Here is a 17,931-nt window from a genome sequence, read left to right on the forward strand (position 1 = left end):
ATAGTTTTTCACAGAGATATGTGCTTCCAAAAAGACACACGGTCCTCTTGAATATCCTGTAAAGCTCTGGGAAAGATGGGGGTATTTCTCTCAGAAATTTTCCAAGCATTTCTGCTTTTCCATTGGTCTCTCTGAACTTGGCTTTGAGTTGAGAATTGCAATGCAGGTCAATGAGCTCCATTTGTAGCACACTAGGAGCATTCTGCACATCAAAGGAGAAGGGATCAGCAAACATTTGGAATGTGGCACTGTGTGTCTTGAAGTCTGCAAACCGCTGGTCAAATTCCTGCTGTAACTTCTCAATGGCAGCAACATATTTTTCACCACTGAATGCTTTGCCCTCCTCCACAAGAGAGCTGCATGCTGGGAAGTGGAAGAGTTTTTTTCTCAGAGATCTGGGCTTTCCATAACATTAGTTTTTTCATGAAAGCTCTGACATTTTCAAAAGCTGCAGTGACAAGCTGGCCTGGGCCCTGCAACTTCAGGTTGAGTGTGTTCAGTTCCTCTGTGATGTCAACTAGGAAAGCCAGGTCCATCAGCCACTTGGGATCATCAAGCTCAGGAAGGTCCAGCCTGCCCTCCTCCATGAACATCTTCACTTCTGTTCTCAACTCAAAAAGCCTCTTCAGGACATTTCCCCGCTGAGCCACCGTACCTCTGTGAAGTACAGCACATCTCCATAGGACGCATCAATTTCCTCTCAAAAGGCACGGAACTGGCGGTGCTGTAAGGCTCTGGATCTAATGAAATTGATGCATTTCACAACAACAGACATCACATTGTCAAACTTTAAGCACCTGCTGCACAGTGCCTGCTGGTGGATAATGCAGTGCAAAGCAATTGCAGAATCTGCACCTTCCTCCTCCAATTTTTTTTGAACAAGCACTACAAGTCAGTTTTTTTCTCCCCATCATTGATAGTGCGCCGTCTGTCGTTATTCCTACCAGAGACTTCCAGGAGAGGCCAGCCTGCTCAATTGTGTCACACAGCAGCTGAAATACATCCTTAGCTGTGGTACGACTTTGCATCGGGTTCACACTGAGCAGCTTTTCTGTTAGTTCGAACTGGTCATTAATACCGCGGACATAAATGGCGAGCTGACCCATGTCATTAATGTCCGTGCTCTCATCCAGAGCCACAGAGTACGCGCTGAAACGTTTGCCTCTGTCACCTAACTGTTCATAAATGTCATCTGAAAGCTCAGTGATCCGCTCTGCCACCGTGTTGGCTGACAGTCTAATGTTGCTGAATTGGCTTTTTTTTTTCTGGACAGACAATATCTGCAACTTTCAGCATGCAGTCTTTCAGAAACTGACCTTCAGTGAACGGCTTTCCCGCTTTGCCGATCATCTCACTCACGACATAACTTGCTTCAAGTGCTGCATCGGCCTCCTTTCTCGCTCTCTGGAATAAATTTTGTTGCAATGACAGCTCTTTCTTTAACTGTGCAGCTTGCTGTGTCCGCTCTTCTCCCTCGAACTTTGCATATTGGTCCGCATGTTTAGTTAAAAAATGCTGTTTGAGATTATATTCCTTCAGAACGGCAACTTTCTGCTTGCAGATAAGGCAGGTGGTGTTCCCCTTAAACTCCACAAAGAAATAATCATTTTCCCACCTCTCCTGAAACACTCTGTGCTCGACATCAACTTTTCTTTTAGCCTTTGAAAGAGACATTTTGATTTACGTCATGAGGGTGCTGCCAGTGTGCTGAATGGTTTTTTTTGTTGTTGTTTTTTGGCTTGTTTGGGTTCACGCAGTAAATATGCTGTGTTCACGCGGTAAATATGCTGCGTTCAGGGTCACCTTGGAAATTGGAAATTTCTTTCTCAGTCCTGACAGCGGGCCGGATTTCACTATAAATTAATATCAAGTGGTGGGCCGGATGAAACGCGGGCCGTGAGTTTGAGACCCCGGCAATAAAGGATTTATCAGTTAGTCACGCTGCACACATGACAAGATTTTTATGGAGGCAGCAAAAGATGAGAAAATATTTTGCAGGTTTGCTTGGTGATCACAAGACCCATTTTTAACCAAAATGTTGAATAATTGAAGACTGTATTATCTAAGTAGTAATAATAATGTTACAGTAGTAGTAGTAGTAATTGTTAAATTGAACAGTTGCATCTGTGAACACACTTGTGGCTGCAGCTGAGTCTAACTGGACCACTCCCAGACCACCTCTGCCAATCAGGCCAGACATGCCAGCTGGCCAGGCACAGCCCAGAGCACTCACACGATAAACAAACTGGACTTTGGGGGCATAATCCGCTCAGGCTTGGTCCAGAGTGCCTAGTGTCAGTGCAGCTTTGATTCTCATCAGATTTTAGGTCCTTTCGGTGCTTCTGTCCTTTCACCTAAGGTCACAAAGACGTAACATTCATGCCTGTCTCAGAAGTAGCCTCAAGCCATATTTGCCTACTAGCTAGGAATGTCACCCGGCTTGTTGCTTGTCCTCATAGCGTAGGATGGCTTTTCTCATGACATCAAATAATCTTTCTTTTTGTTCTGTTTCTCAAGTCAGTTTTCCTTACTTCACTTACTTATCTTTCCCTGTATTTTGTCCTTCCATGTACTATCAATTTATCTACTTTTTGTTTTTTTACATACTGCCACATAAAGACAAAATTCATATTTTAATTGTTTTTTCTCTCTCTCTCTCTCGCTCTCTCGTGTGTGTGTGTGTGTGTGTGTGTGTGTGTGTGTGTGTGTGTGTGTGTGTGTGTGTGTGTGTGTGTGTGTGTGTGTGTGTGTGTGTGTGTGTGTGTGTGTGTGTGTGTGTGTGTGTGTGTGTGTGTGTGTGTGTGTGTGTGTGTGTACACGCCCAAAGTGTGTGCCAATAAGCCAGCAGTCAAAAACTCCACCAGTCGCCTCCAGCACCTGTTTCAGAGGGTGTGACTCTGAATGGAATTTCCCGATTAACATTTCACATAAACAGAATGCACCTTGTAGGCCTGATACTGATTTGACTATAAAACTGATTAGGAGTGTCACCAATCACAAAACCCACAGGTCAGATCTGATCACGTTTTTAAGTCACAGTTCGGATCATTTTTGGAGGAGCAAAATAAAAAAAGAACAACAACAAAAAACAATTAAAATACTACTTTGTTTACTATTTTAAAAAGTCTTTAATGAGCAATGAAAACAAGGACCTGTTGCCTGTGGTCCTGAATAAAAAGGTGTTCAATGATTTACATAACATTTTAAAATAAAATTGTTATATTAAATTGTAGGATCAACACTATTAGTGAATAAAAAATAGCCTTTGTCAAAAAGGTGTTAGGTGTAGTGTTACACCACTACATATGATAAAAAATACCAACATTGAGATTCAATCTTGAAATATGATGTATCTTCTGTATTAAAACATTTCTACTTAAGTTGTTCTTATTAAATTGTTGTTACAAGCAAAGAACCTCAGTTTTTTCCCCCTCTGTGTACAGGGTGAGAGAGGCAGCAATGACCAGTCTGCTGGAAGTGACTGTGCTGGTTTCCAGCAGTGCTCCAGAGATCCTTTCCCCAGACCTGTAAGTAGCACTGTGATGCTGATCACACATAAGTGGACTCAAGGTGGTTACATGGTGTCATGCTTGTGGTAAAGCTCAGCGCGTACTCCCTTATTTGACGTGACTAGGCATGTAAAAAAACCCATAGAAAATCAGAAAGAAACTTAGATTCAAACAAATAACATATTTGCTGTATGTCTAGTAATGTCTAACCCTAACGAAGGGTGGCTGGACACTAGAGGGTACTAGGGTGCTACCCTCTCAAAATATTGAGAAAGAAAAATATACTGCAACATAATAACAGCAGCAACTGTCGTTTAGTCTTGCTTTTAATTTAGTGAATTTTGTACACACTCAACTTGGCTCATTGCACAAGCTAACCTAATGTGGGAACTAATTCAGCAAATTGTGCTGTTAAATTATCTTGTGTACAGACACTGCTCAACTGCTGGTCATACTGGCTTACATTAGGTACCAAATTATTTTTATAAGTAGACTGGCCGTAAGGGCAGGGACACAGCTGTAAGTTGATTTTTGTCTGTCAGCCCGTCTTATTTTCACCAAGTTAACTTCTCAAATAAATTAACAGTCAAGACCTTGCCACACATTTGAGCAGCTTTTGTTGCCATCTAGTGGCCGATGTGAGCATTTCAAGGCTTCTGTTACATTTCTTACGTGAAACCCAAAAATCTGTATTAATGTATAAAAATCCAGTGTTAATGTATAAAAATCCTGTATTAATGTATAAAAAAAAATTTGATTTTGAGAATTTTACATTTCTTGAGTTTTAGGATATGGAGGGTTTTGTTGGATGGATGGATGGAAGGACAGCAATTTCTCTTGACAAGCATGGCTTACAGTTGTGAAAAATACAAGTTTCTGTGGGGTCCAATGTCATGAATGCTTGATCAGAGACCTTGTCAGAAAGTGTTACCTTTTTCTTTTTTCTTTTTATCTAAACTTACTCAGGTCTCCAAATTTTGTATTTGTTTATCTTAAACATTTTTCCCCCCTTGAAAATGAGCAGAACTCTCTGCTTAGACATTTACCCCAGACAAAAATGACACCTCACTGTCAGCAAAAATGTTTGGTTGGAAAGGTCAGCTCAAGAGAATGTGACGAGTTACATTTGAGTATCTTCTTTTCATATTATTGTCACATATTGCAGAATGGAAATAGTTTTTATTTAATTGGGAATAATATAACACCAAAATCAAGATTACCCCATCCATCTAAAAATCTACTTTGTAAATGGTTTTAGACATGGAAGGTATACGAGGTCTGTTAGAAAAGTGTCCGACCTTTTTATTTTTTTTCAAAAACCTGATGGATTTGAATCACGTGTGCTTGCATGAGCCAACCTTGAACCTTCGTGCGCATGCGTGAATTTTTTCACGCCTGTCGATTGCGTCGATTGCATCATTTGCTGGTAAGCAGCCTTTGTGTGGGGATGGGTGTAGTCTCTCATTGGATTTTCTTTGCAAGGAAAATGGTGGAACAAATGGAGCAGCGCGACTGCATCAAATTTTGCCAGAAACTGGGCAACAGCCGGGTGGAAACCATTCGGATTATTCAGACGGCTTTCGGTGATGATCCTATGGGCATCACACAGATTAAGGAGCGGTACAACTGGTTTAAAGATGGCAGCACAACAGTGGAGAGCGAGCCACGCTCCGGGCGGCCATCAACATGCTGAAATGACCTGATCATTCCAAAGTGAACTCTGTGGTGATGTGGGAGCATCGTGTTACTATCCGAGAAATTGCGGAAGAGGTGAACATCAGCACTTTTTCGGCACATTCCACTGTGACAGAAGATTTGGCCCTGAAAAGAGTTGCAGCGAAATTCATGCCGATGGCTTTGGCACGAAGCTGCTGATGGAGCAAAAGCGCCTCTGTGTTGAAGTCTCACAGGACATGTTGTGACATGCTCACCTCTTCCACAATTTCTCAGATAGTCACACGACTGAAAAGCCACCGAAAGCCGTCTGAATCTTCCGAATGGTGGAAGAGGTGGGCATCATTTTTCGGAGTCCAGCATGCACATGCGCACGAAGGTTCAAGGTTGGCTCATGCAAGCACACGTGATTCAAATCCATCAGGTTTTTGAAAAAAATAAAAAGGTCGGATACTTTTCTAACAGACCTCGTAGTAACACACAAAATATAATAATTAATATCGTCTGTTTTGTGGGACTAAGTGCACAGCTCCAAAGAGCCGTGCACATTTCGGTCAGAATTAATAACTTCAGAGCAAATCGCTGTTTTAAATCAAATGACACCTCTTTCCAAACGTTATAATACAAACAATGAACTACATCCTTCCAACCCACCCCCATGAGATGTCCTCCGTTTTTTTAGAAATTACATCCTGACCTGTAAGAGCTCAGCTCAGAGTCTATGAAGTTATATTTGTGTCAGTAATATCTGAAAGTAAATGCTTCTGACAAAAACTACAGATTTTATTTCTGTTTCTGTCCAGAGATCAAGGATCCATCATGTACAGATTTTATTTATATCCAGAGATCAAGGATCCAGTGACCATGTACAGATTTTATTGATTTTTATTTATGTCCACAAATCAAGGATCCATTGACCAATTTCATATTTATTTACTTTAAGACTCAATAAAATGTTGACATAGAAAACCTGTAAAGCCTGCTTTTGGTACACAGAAAATTCACAAGAGGTATTGTTAAGGGAATCGATAAAGAATCGGATCGTTAATGGCATCGACATTGATGAAATCTTATCAATTCCCATCATTAATCGTATTGCACCAAATCGCATCGTATCACATTGTGAGGAATTGAATCACCATCGAATCACATTGAATCAGGAACGGAGTGAATTGTACCGTATCGCTGGTAGTGTATCGAGGTGCGTATTGAATCGCTGTTAGTGATGAGAGTGATGAGATTCACATGCCTGATAACCAGGTGTGGCCACCAGGCTTTAGTGTGCGTTGAATTTGAGTGGGTCTCATACGTTTTGTTGTCTGATGTAAAAAGATCAAATAATTTCAAATAATTGGCTCAAATAATTGGCTGTAAACTTGAGACACGGTGTGGTAGAAATCCAGTATGAACATATGAAATAAAGCATCTATTTACTTTGATTTAAGATGGATCAGGTCCTGTTATTTCTCCTTTTTTCCACCATAATTTCATCCATAAAAGGCACATGTTTTTATATTAAAGTATTGCCCTGCCCATTAATTTCTGACTATGATAATCTCCAGTGTCTCCACATTGTATAATTTTTGTTTGTGCACAGGGTGAAACGTATGATGTGCTGCCTGGCCCAGCAGGCGGCAGAGAAAATAGACCGCTACCGGGCGCACGCTGGCAACATCTTCCTGCATTTACTTCACAGCTCGCAGCCTGTAGTACCTCACATTCTCCACAGAGAGGAGCTGATGACCATTTTTCCAGCGTGAGTCAATCCTGGTTTTGCACCATTTTATCCTTACATGGAATGATCATCACCCAACAATGCTGTTTATATAACTTTGTATTTTATAAAAGCATTAAAACAGATTTATGTGGACATTCTTTGGGATACCTTGAGCATGGCTGTAGTTTTCAGTGGTTGTTGTCATATTTGAAGATGAGTCTGAAAACATCTCCAGAGTCCACAGTTTCAAAGCACTCAAGGCCCTTTTCCACGTGCACCTAAATGTGTGCATCTTTTTGCTTTCTGTATCTACGTGGCAATAAATGAAATTACCCTATCTTTTCTCCGCACTCCCAACTTAGTATCATAAAATGAGATAAGATAATACTTCATTGTCAGGTCAGAGGTGCGAAATTTGTCTTACATATTCAGTAGCTCCGTTACAACACAATACATAAACAACACAAATAATCAATCAATCAATCAATTTTTTTTATATAGCGCCAAATCACAACAAACAGTTGCCCCAAGGCGCTTTATATTGTAAGGCAAGGCCATACAATAATTATGTAAAACCCCAACGGTCAAAACGACCCCCTGTGAGCAAGCACTTGGCTACAGTGGGAAGGAAAAACTCCCTTTTAACAGGAAGAAACCTCCAGCAGAACCAGGCTCAGGGAGGGGCAGTCTTCTGCTGGGACTGGTTGGGGCTGAGGGAGAGAACCAGGAAAAAGACATGCTGTGGAGGGGAGCAGAGATCGATCACTAATGATTAAATGCAGAGTGGTGCATACAGAGCAAAAAGAAAAAGAAACAGTGCATCATGGGAACCCCCCAGCAGTCTACGTCTATAGCAGCATAACTAAGGGATGGTTCAGGGTCACCTGATCCAGCCCTAACTATAAGCTTTAGCAAAAGGAAAGTTTTAAGCCTAATCTTAAAAGTAGAGAGGGTGTCTGTCTCCCTGATCTGAATTGGGAGCTGGTTCCACAGGAGAGGAGCCTGAAAGCTGAAGGCTCTGCCTCCCATTCTACTCTTACAAACCCTAGGAACTACAAGTAAGCCTGCAGTCTGAGAGCGAAGCGCTCTATTGGGGTAATATGGTACTACGAGGTCCCTAAGATAAGATGGGACCTGATTATTCAAAACCTTATAAGTAAGAAGAAGAATTTTAAATTCTATTCTAGAATTAACAGGAAGCCAATGAAGAGAGGCCAATATGGGTGAGATATGCTCTCTCCTTCTAGTCCCCGTCAGTACTCTAGCTGCAGCATTTTGAATTAACTGAAGGCTTTTTAGGGAACTTTTAGGACAACCTGATAATAATGAATTACAATAGTCCAGCCTAGAGGAAATAAATGCATGAATTAGTTTTTCAGCATCACTCTGAGACAAGACCTTTCTGATTTTAGAGATATTGCGTAAATGCAAAAAAGCAGTCCTACATATTTGTTTAATATGCACTTTGAATGACATATCCTGATCAAAAATGACTCCAAGATTTCTCACAGTATTACTAGAGGTCAGGGTAATGCCATCCAGAGTAAGGATCTGGTTAGACACCATGTTTCTAAGATTTGTGGGGCCAAGTACAATAACTTCAGTTTTATCTGAGTTTAAAAGCAGGAAATTAGAGGTCATCCATGTCTTTATGTCTGTAAGACAATCCTGCAGTTTAGCTAATTGGTGTGTGTCCTCTGGCTTCATGGATAGATAAAGCTGGGTATCATCTGCGTAACAATGAAAATTTAAGCAATACCGTCTAATAATACTGCCTAAGGGAAGCATGTATAAAGTGAATAAAATTGGTCCTAGCACAGAACCTTGTGGAACTCCATAATTAACTTTAGTCTGTGAAGAAGATTCCCCATTTACATGAACAAATTGTAATCTATTAGACAAATATGATTCAAACCACCGCAGCGCAGTGCCTTTAATACCTATGGCATGCTCTAATCTCTGTAATAAAATTTTATGGTCAACAGTATCAAAAGCAGCACTGAGATCTAACAGAACAAGCACAGAGATGAGTCCACTGTCCGAGGCCATAAGAAGATCATTTGTAACCTTCACTAATGCTGTTTCTGTACTATGATGAATTCTAAAACCTGACTGAAACTCTTCAAATAGACCATTCCTCTGCAGATGATCAGTTAGCTGTTTTACAACTACCCTTTCAAGAATTTTTGAGAGAAAAGGAAGGTTGGAGATTGGCCTATAATTAGCTAAGATAGCTGGGTCAAGTGATGGCTTTTTAAGTAATGGTTTAATTACTGCCACCTTAAAAGCCTGTGGTACATAGCCAACTAACAAAGATAGATTGATCATATTTAAGATCGAAGCATTAAATAATGGTAGGGCTTCCTTGAGCAGCCTGGTAGGAATGGGGTCTAATAAACATGTTGATGGTTTGGATGAAGTAACTAATGAGAATAACTCAGACAGAACAATCGGAGAGAAAGAGTCTAACCAAATACCGGCATCACTGAAAGCAGCCAAAGATAACGATACGTCTTTGGGATGGTTATGAGTAATTTTTTCTCTAATAGTTAAAATTTTGTTAGCAAAGAAAGTCATGAAGTCATTACTAGTTAAAGTTAATGGAATACTCAGCTCAATAGAGCTCTGACTCTTTGTCAGCCTGGCTACAGTGCTGAAAAGAAACCTGGGGTTGTTCTTATTTTCTTCAATTAGTGATGAGTAGAAAGATGTCCTAGCTTTACGAAGGGCTTTTTTATAGAGCAACAGACTCTTTTTCCAGGCTAAGTGAAGATCTTCTAAATTAGTGAGACGCCATTTCCTCTCCAACTTACGGGTTATCTGCTTTAAGCTACGAGTTTGTGAGTTATACCACGGAGTCAGACACTTCTGATTTAAAGCTCTCTTTTTCAGAGGAGCTACAGCATCCAAAGTTGTCTTCAATGAGGATGTAAAACTATTGACGAGATACTCTATCTCCCTTACAGAGTTTAGGTAGCTACTCTGCACTGTGTTGGTATATGGCATTAGAGAACATAAAGAAGGAATCATATCCTTAAACCTAGTTACAGCGCTTTCTGAAAGACTTCTAGTGTAATGAAACTTATTCCCCACTGCTGGGTAGTCCATCAGAGTAAATGTAAATGTTATTAAGAAATGATCAGACAGAAGGGAGTTATCAGGGAATACTGTTAAGTCTTCTATTTCCATACCATAAGTCAGAACAAGATCTAAGATATGATTAAAGTGGTGGGTGGACTCATTTACTTTTTGAGCAAAGCCAATAGAGTCTAATAATAGATTAAATGCAGTGTTGAGGCTGTCATTCTCAGCATCTGTGTGGATGTTAAAATCGCCCACTATAATTATCTTATCTGAGCTAAGCACTAAGTCAGACAAAAGGTCTGAAAATTCACAGAGAAACTCACAGTAACGACCAGGTGGACGATAGATAATAACAAATAAAACTGTTTTTTGGGACTTCCAATTTGGATGGACAAGACTAAGAGACAAGCTTTCAAATGAATTAAAGCTCTGTCTGGGTTTTGGATTAATTAATAAGCTGGAATGGAAGATTGCTGCTAATCCTCCACCCCGGCCCGTGCTACGAGCATTCTGACAGTTAGTGTGACTCGAGGGTGTTGACTCATTTAAACTAACATATTCATCCTGCTGTAACCAGGTTTCTGTTAGGCAGAATAAATCAATATGTTGATCAATTATTATATCATTTACCAACAGGGACTTAGAAGAGAGAGACCTAATGTTTAATAGACCACATTTAACTGTTTTAGTCTGTGGTGCAGTTGAAGGTGCTATATTATTTTTTCTTTTTGAATTTTTATGCTTAAATAGATTTTTGCTGGTTATTGGTAGTCTGGGAGCAGGCACCGTCTCTACGGGGATGGGGTAATGAGGGGATGGCAGGGGGAGAGAAGCTGCAGAGAGGTGTGTAAGACTACAACTCTGCTTCCTGGTCCCAACCCTGGATAGTCACGGTTTGGAGGATTTAAGAAAATTGGCCAGATTTCTAGAAATGAGAGCTGCTCCATCCAAAGTGGGATGGCTGCCGTCTCTCCTAACAAGACCAGGTTTTCCCCAGAAGCAAACAAACAATCCATACAACAAAAATTTACTTGCATTGTAACCGTGATAATTTTGTTATGGATTAAGCTCCTTATTTAGTTTAAGTATCGACTGATGCACAAAAGAATGTTTCAGTCTGACGTTATTAAACCGTGGAACACCGTATCAGCGTCCAGATGGAAGAAGGACATATTCACTGCATTTTTAAATTTTGACCCTTGTGTAATTCTTAATTGACCCCTGTAGCTCATTAGAGGTCAGCCCCAGGATAAGTCCATATCTGAAAATAAACATTAGTTAGTTTAGAATGTGTGTGCCATATTCTATGCTCTTATCACAAAATGAACAATTTTTATGGAAATTTTAGCTAAGCTGCATTCCTTCACAACACTTATAACAATTTGGCATTATGGATAACAAGTGAAGTGTTTCAAGTGTTATTTTCCCTGTTCTTTACAGTACCAGGTCATCTTTTCATTTTTCAATTCAGAATTCTCCACATGTTCCCTTTTCTACAGCCACATCTTTGTAATGTTTGTAGAAAGTGGTTTTGCATTATTTTGTTGGAAAAATGCATGGACGTTCTGGAAAAGATGTTGTGTTGAGGGCAGCATGTGTTCCTCTGAAATCTCAGTGTACTTTTCTGCATTCATGTTGCCATACCAGAAGTGGAAATTACCAGTACATTTCATCTTTGGTCTGAAGCACATGACACCTATTCTTTCCAAAATAGATTGGTAATACTGAATCATCTGACCACAGTACATGCTTACACTGTCCAGTCCAAATGCCTCCAAGTCCAGAGAAATTGACACAGCTTCTGGACAAGGTTAACGTATGTTTTGTTTTTGTTTCCACAGAAAAGTTTAATTTGGCATTTATAAATGTAACTCCGTATTATAGTGCTTGACAGATTCCCAAAGTAGTTCCTTACTAATGTGATTATATCAGCTATTGATGAATGACATTTCTTGATGCAGTCCTGTCTGAGGGATCAGGGGGCATGGTTGTTCAGTGTGGCTTGTGCCCTTGCTCTTTATGCACTGAAATTCCTCCAGATTCCTTGAGTTATTTATTGACATGCAGATCCATATCGGATCTGCTGTGACAACAAGGGAGAAGCCGAAGGGACTTACTGTTGCACTATAGAGGGAGAAATGTGAAAATCCATTTCAGTCTTTGAGGAAAATTGTTTTTAATTACTTCACTAATTTCCTGTTATTTGTTTACCAGTTTTGCTCCTCAAAGACAGCCTTTCATGGATACTGCTTTTGTACCAACTCATGATTGCTATCATCTGTTTGAAATAACTTTTTTTTAACCTCATTACTAGCCCTCTTTCCAAAACTTTTTTTAATGTGTTGTAGAATTTTGCTGGAATGTGCCTTTACTGCAGGAATGGATGTATAACGTATGCATTAACACACACACACACACACACACACACACACACACACACACACACACACACACACACACACAGTGCCTCATGCTCTGGTGTGAAGATATGAAACTGATGTGCAAAGAGGATTTAATTGATGGCAAAATAACAGATTCTCCTTGCACTGTTTGAGCTGAACAACAGTATCCTACTACAGTGATGATTAATGCCAACATCCTCGTCTGTATGGTCACAATGTTTTAAGAGTTCTTCTTGTCATAAACAGTAATTCTGGCAAATTATGAAAATTATTTCATTAGCATTTAAGTAGTCTTCTTTAGCAGGAAAATACATCAACAGGAGCAGAGACATAACCTTAGAGGAAGAAACACAAGTTTTGTGTCTTTCAGGGAGACCATCGTCAGTCTGAACTGGAATGCTCCATCTCAAGCTTTCCCATATATCACCCAACTGCTGAGACTGCCTCACTATCGGTACCACACCTTACTAGGCCTCACTGCATCTGTCGGAGGGATCACAGCATCCACGGTAGGTTAACTCAATCTATGATGCACCATATTAAACAAATGTCCATACTGAACAGTAGAAAAGATTTTTCTCAGAAGCTTTACACAGTTATGATTTTCAACATCAAGTGTCACGTGTCAGCGACATAATCAGAAATGATGATGCATTTTATAGTAAAACTGTGCTGAAATGATCTCTGTCATGTTCTTTATTTGTTTTTGTTTTGTTTTTTTATTTGTTTGTTTTGATCATTGTAATTTCACTGATGAACTCATCCCATCTTCTCAAAGTGATGTGAGTTAGTGAATACCTGCTGAAGTCAGTGGCTGCAAAGAAAACCTGCACCCTCTTGGCCCTTTGTGGAATACTTTGGACACCACTGGCTTAGGGTCATTGTCCTGTAGAAAGATGAACTGTCACCTCAGTCTGAGGTCAAGAGCGCTCTGGAGCAGGTTTTCAACCAGGATGTCTCTGTACATTGCTGCATTCATCTTTCCCTCAATCCTGACTAGTCTCCCAGTTTCTGCCACTGAAAAACATCCCAACAGCATGATGTCAGCTGTAGGACCTTATATGTAGACAGGTGTGTGTCTTCCCAAATCATGTCCTGTCAACTGAATTTACCCCAGGTAGACTCCAGTGAACCTGTAGAAACATCTTAAGGATGATCAGTGGAAACAGTAGGCACCTAAGCTCAATTTTGAGCTTCATGGTAAAGGCTGTGAATACTTATGTACTTGTGATTTCTTAGTTCTTTATTTTTAATACATTTGCCAAAATCTAACACCCCCCCCCCCCAAAAAAAAAAACAATTAACTTTCCCATATTGTTATTATGAGCTATTGTGTGTACAATTTTGAGGGGAAAAACAAAATGTGGAAAAAGTGAAGCTCTGTGAATACTTTGAGGATGGATGCACTCATTGATGCATGCTGAGACTTTGTTCAGCTCTTGCTTGTTGTGAAAAGCATTTAGAGCAGCAGGGGGAGCTATCTGTCTGATGTAATCTGTTGACCCCTCTGTATGCCAATGCTTTATTCTTTCTGTACTGATTTTAATTGAACAATTAATATCACAGCTTTCTACTTCCCCTCCACAACCTAAACAGGAGCTAATGTTTTCTCCTCCGGTGTGGTGTAACCTAATAAAACCTGTAGCCCACATTAGGACCCTTTTAAAATGTTTTGGCAATTCTTAACTTAGAATTTTTGTGGTTGTAATAAAGAAAATATGCTTAGAGCCTTTAATAGGATCATCTCATGCATTTGTTATTAAAGGATAAATCCTCAGTAAGGAAGGGCTGTTAAGATTGGACAGGGTTGTTAAAAAAACACATAAATCCACCCAAAGTCATCATTGTAACGCCACATGCAAATCTTTCGCATGTTATGGCATTGTTTGAATGCCTGTCCTTTAAAGTAATAATGCAGACTATCCGAGGCTCATAAAAGAAAATTAAATGAATAAATCATGTTTTGTTCAAGTAGCTGCCTCAGACCACACGAGTCTTTGTTCATGTTTTTTCCTACTTTTAAACACTTGGTCTTATCTTAAATGTCTAAAACATGGCTCTTTTAAGGTGTTATTTATGTCTTTGGAATTGACATAAAGGGTTCTGTTGAGAGATACGTACAGTAGGTGTGTTTTTTGTGTTTCTGTGCTTACTTTCTTGACCTCTATCTCCACCCTGCTGCTGTTCCCATTCAGGTGCTTTTTTCAACCCAGGCGTTGTTCGACTATCTGAAAGGGATCCAACAAAATAATGATGCTCTCTCCGAGTTTGCAAACGATTTGCTGAACATCTTCAGAATCCACCTTCGTATTGACAGGTACACGTGGAGTGCCACATGTAGCATGGTGAGATGTGTTACTTCAGGCCCAAATGTTGTAGGTACAATAGCATGTTGATCATGGCCTAGTGTTTTTGCCTTCATCTGTGGGTCAACAGGAAATTCAACAAAAATCAAACGTTAATCACCCTTTCATTAAAGAACCTACTCATTTATCAAGTGAAATCCTCATTAGAAAATCTGAAAACAGAGCAAAAACTTTTATATTTGGTGTACTGTCCAAGAGGTAACACAAAGTTGCCAAAGGTCACTCAAAAGTAATTTATTAATGAGTTATGTAATTTTAAATATAACAAGTAGTCACTTATTTTCCATACTTATTGGTATATTTGCACATACAAACCTTTGCGAGTTTTCTTTAAATAAAAACTTTTGGTTGCTTCCATTTTGTTTGAAGTCACCACAGAGGATCTAATATGGATCTACATGTAGATTTTGCACAAATTTTACACGGATAGCCTTTCCAGTGCAACTCCAGATGTACGTGGGGAATAGGACAAAGGTGGTATCAAACCAGGAGCGTTCACTGTGAGACACAGGTTTGCTAACTACTTGTGCCACTGTCCAACCAACTGTAGCCAGTTCACTGTGTTTTGTTCAAACGTTTGTATCTGTAAAGACAATTGCAGCTGCAACTGTCACATCTTTATCTTATTATGTCTAAGGCATTACTTGGGCAGCGTTGCACATTTGTTTCTCTCTGTTTATTGTTGTGTCAGACCAAAACAAATTCCTTGTCTGTGAAAACTTGCTTGGCATTAGATGTGATTCTGATTCTGAAAAGTCCTATCAGCAGACCGCCTCTCTCTTTTTCGTTCTCTTTGCTCTTTAGGGTAGCCATTCCTGTACTCAACATGCTCAACCAGTTGTTGTCTAATAGCTGCTTTGAAATGTTCACCACACATGAGAAGTGAGTGCACATCAGAAATTATTTATAGCAGTTGTAATAATAAAACGTGGGTGATATGTGATAATTGTTTTCTTACTTCCTTCTCTCAGTCACCAATTCTGCGTGGACGTTTTGGCACTTTGCATTGAGATCAGGAGATCCAAAAATGTTTCAAAGCTGCACTCCTGTATAGCTGTGTGAGTCTCCATCTCTACGTTTACACTATATACTGTACTGCTGGTGGAGTAGTCTTTCATATTGACTGATCTTCTCTCCCCCCCCCAGTCTTTCTGGGTTAGTCCAGTTCCAGGGTGAAGTAAGAAAGCATGTTCTAACCCAGTTGGTACAGTTTCTCTGCAGTCCCTTCCCTGTGGTAAGGTCACGTTTGGAAGTTTAAATTCCAAAAATACATATGCACTTTGTCCTCTGTATGCTTAAATATAGCCAATTTTTTTTTTTGTTTTGTTTTTTTTTGTTTGTTATAAGCTCATACACAACAATGTGCTATTTCCTTAAAACTAGATTAGAATGTCCGCAGCCAGCCAAATGTACGAGATGCTGTTGACCTACGATGTCATTGATCCAGAGGTACTCGATGATGTCATGTCACTGCTAAGTGATATTAACTGGTCAGTTGCTATTTAAGCTTCCGTTTTTGTTCATATGTGAGATGTTCTTGTCTCACTATCACGCTGGCTGTCGCTGCAGGAAGAGTGACGTTGACACAGTGGAGACTCACAGGCATCAGCTCTGTGATTGGCTAGGAGTTCCCAGGCCATCTGTGGTGTTCAAGGTGATCATTTCTTTGACAAGCGTTCAGGGTGAGAGCACAGCTGCTGTTCTGTTTATCAATGTAAGCATTTTTTATTTTGTCTCTTTGTTTCAGAAAGCGCAGTCTAAGCACGCTGATTAACTGTGGCTGTGAAACTTAGCGCCACACGACACGCAGCACCACTTCCTGTAAGACTGAGTGCTGATCTTTGGAGCGCTTCCTGTCTGCTGGGTTATCGGACATTGAAAGCCTTAATGCACCACAGTTCTCACATTTAGGTGTTTTCTTTTTGTCTTAGTACCACCCACTAAAGATAAGTGAGAGAAGTGCATGGAAAAGAGGCGACAGCTGATCTAAGTCTTCTGAGGGTTTTCTGTTACTGTGGAGGTTATTTGTTTGCACAATATTTTGTCCAAACAGTAATAAGGACAAATCGTTAACTCTGCAGCATTATTGCTTTTACTGATGTCCTCCAAAATGCCTGACATATGAAACGCAGTGATCTTGGAAAAGAAATGTTTGGCAAAAGTCTGCCGATATATTTAAAAAAATAACTTTATTAATCTGTTTGCAGATGAGTAATTTTTGTCTTCTTCTTTGAAGTTAGAATGCTGTACACGGTGACTGGGCAGATCCAGATTTAAGAATGATTAAGTAGTTCAGAATGTTCCCACATTGCAGTTACAACCCCAAATCAGAAAAAAGTTGGGATGTTGTGTGAAATGCAAATAAAAAAAAAACAAAACCACAGTGATTCTTGCATTTATTTTGCCTTTTTTCCATTGCAGACAATATAAAGCCAAGATATTTCATGTTTTGTGTGCTAAGCTTAATTTCATTGGTTAATATGTATCCATTCATGCATTTAAGGCCTACAGCATATTGCAGAAAATGTTGGGACACTAAAGCATTTACTACGTTGTAATGTTGCCATTTGGGGGGGCATAGCAAACCAATTGTTCATTTTGTGATAAAAGCATGGAATTTGGCACACATATTGTAAATTAACTAATGTTTATTATCAGATATGGAGCCATCCTGGAGCTGACCTCTAATGGGCTACAGGGGTCAATAAAGAATTACCTACACAGGGGTCAAAATTTAAAAATTCACCAATCATGTTGAAAACTATACCACATTATTTGTCTGATCATGATGATTCCAAAAAGGTATAGTTTGGACTATCTATGACTGACTGTTCTGGAGTTATGGGGGTAAAAACGGCAAAAATGGTAACAAAGGTCAGTTTCAGTTTGTACAGAGGTCAAAAGTTAAAGTTGCACAAATTATGTTAAAAAGTGATGCAAATTATTGGTTGAGATAAAAGAATTAATAATTGGAATAGCATTGACTGTGTTGAATGCTTGGTCTCCAAAGTAAAAGTCAAACAAGGTCGGCGTCCATTGGATTCTATGACGTGACATGTCTTACCCCGTAACATGATAACTAAGCATGACAGATGGTGCAAACTATTCCTTTATAAAATACTATTAACTCAACCAATAATTTGCATCTTTTTTTTTTTCTTTTTTTTTTTTTTTTTTTT

At 39.6% G+C, this 17,931-nt stretch overlaps 1 protein-coding gene across 1 annotated transcript in view; it reads left to right on the top strand.

Annotated features, from left to right (window-relative positions):
• Window positions 1–17,269, top strand: part of tbcd (tubulin folding cofactor D) — a 60,859-nt gene extending 43,590 nt beyond the window's left edge. Inside the window, exons 30-39 of the mRNA XM_034189735.1 lie at window positions 3,444–3,527; window positions 6,781–6,939; window positions 12,757–12,895; window positions 14,582–14,703; window positions 15,557–15,634; window positions 15,724–15,810; window positions 15,899–15,986; window positions 16,136–16,242; window positions 16,322–16,406; window positions 16,500–17,269. Of these exons, the coding sequence (XP_034045626.1) occupies window positions 3,444–3,527; window positions 6,781–6,939; window positions 12,757–12,895; window positions 14,582–14,703; window positions 15,557–15,634; window positions 15,724–15,810; window positions 15,899–15,986; window positions 16,136–16,242; window positions 16,322–16,406; window positions 16,500–16,526 (976 nt within the window). The 3' untranslated portion in view covers window positions 16,527–17,269. The remainder of the gene's footprint in view (window positions 1–3,443; window positions 3,528–6,780; window positions 6,940–12,756; window positions 12,896–14,581; window positions 14,704–15,556; window positions 15,635–15,723; window positions 15,811–15,898; window positions 15,987–16,135; window positions 16,243–16,321; window positions 16,407–16,499) is intronic.
• Window positions 17,270–17,931: the final 662 nt, after the last annotated feature.

The sequence above is a fragment of the Thalassophryne amazonica genome, chromosome 16, assembly GCF_902500255.1.
Source record: "Thalassophryne amazonica chromosome 16, fThaAma1.1, whole genome shotgun sequence".
NCBI lineage: Eukaryota > Metazoa > Chordata > Actinopteri > Batrachoidiformes > Batrachoididae > Thalassophryne > Thalassophryne amazonica.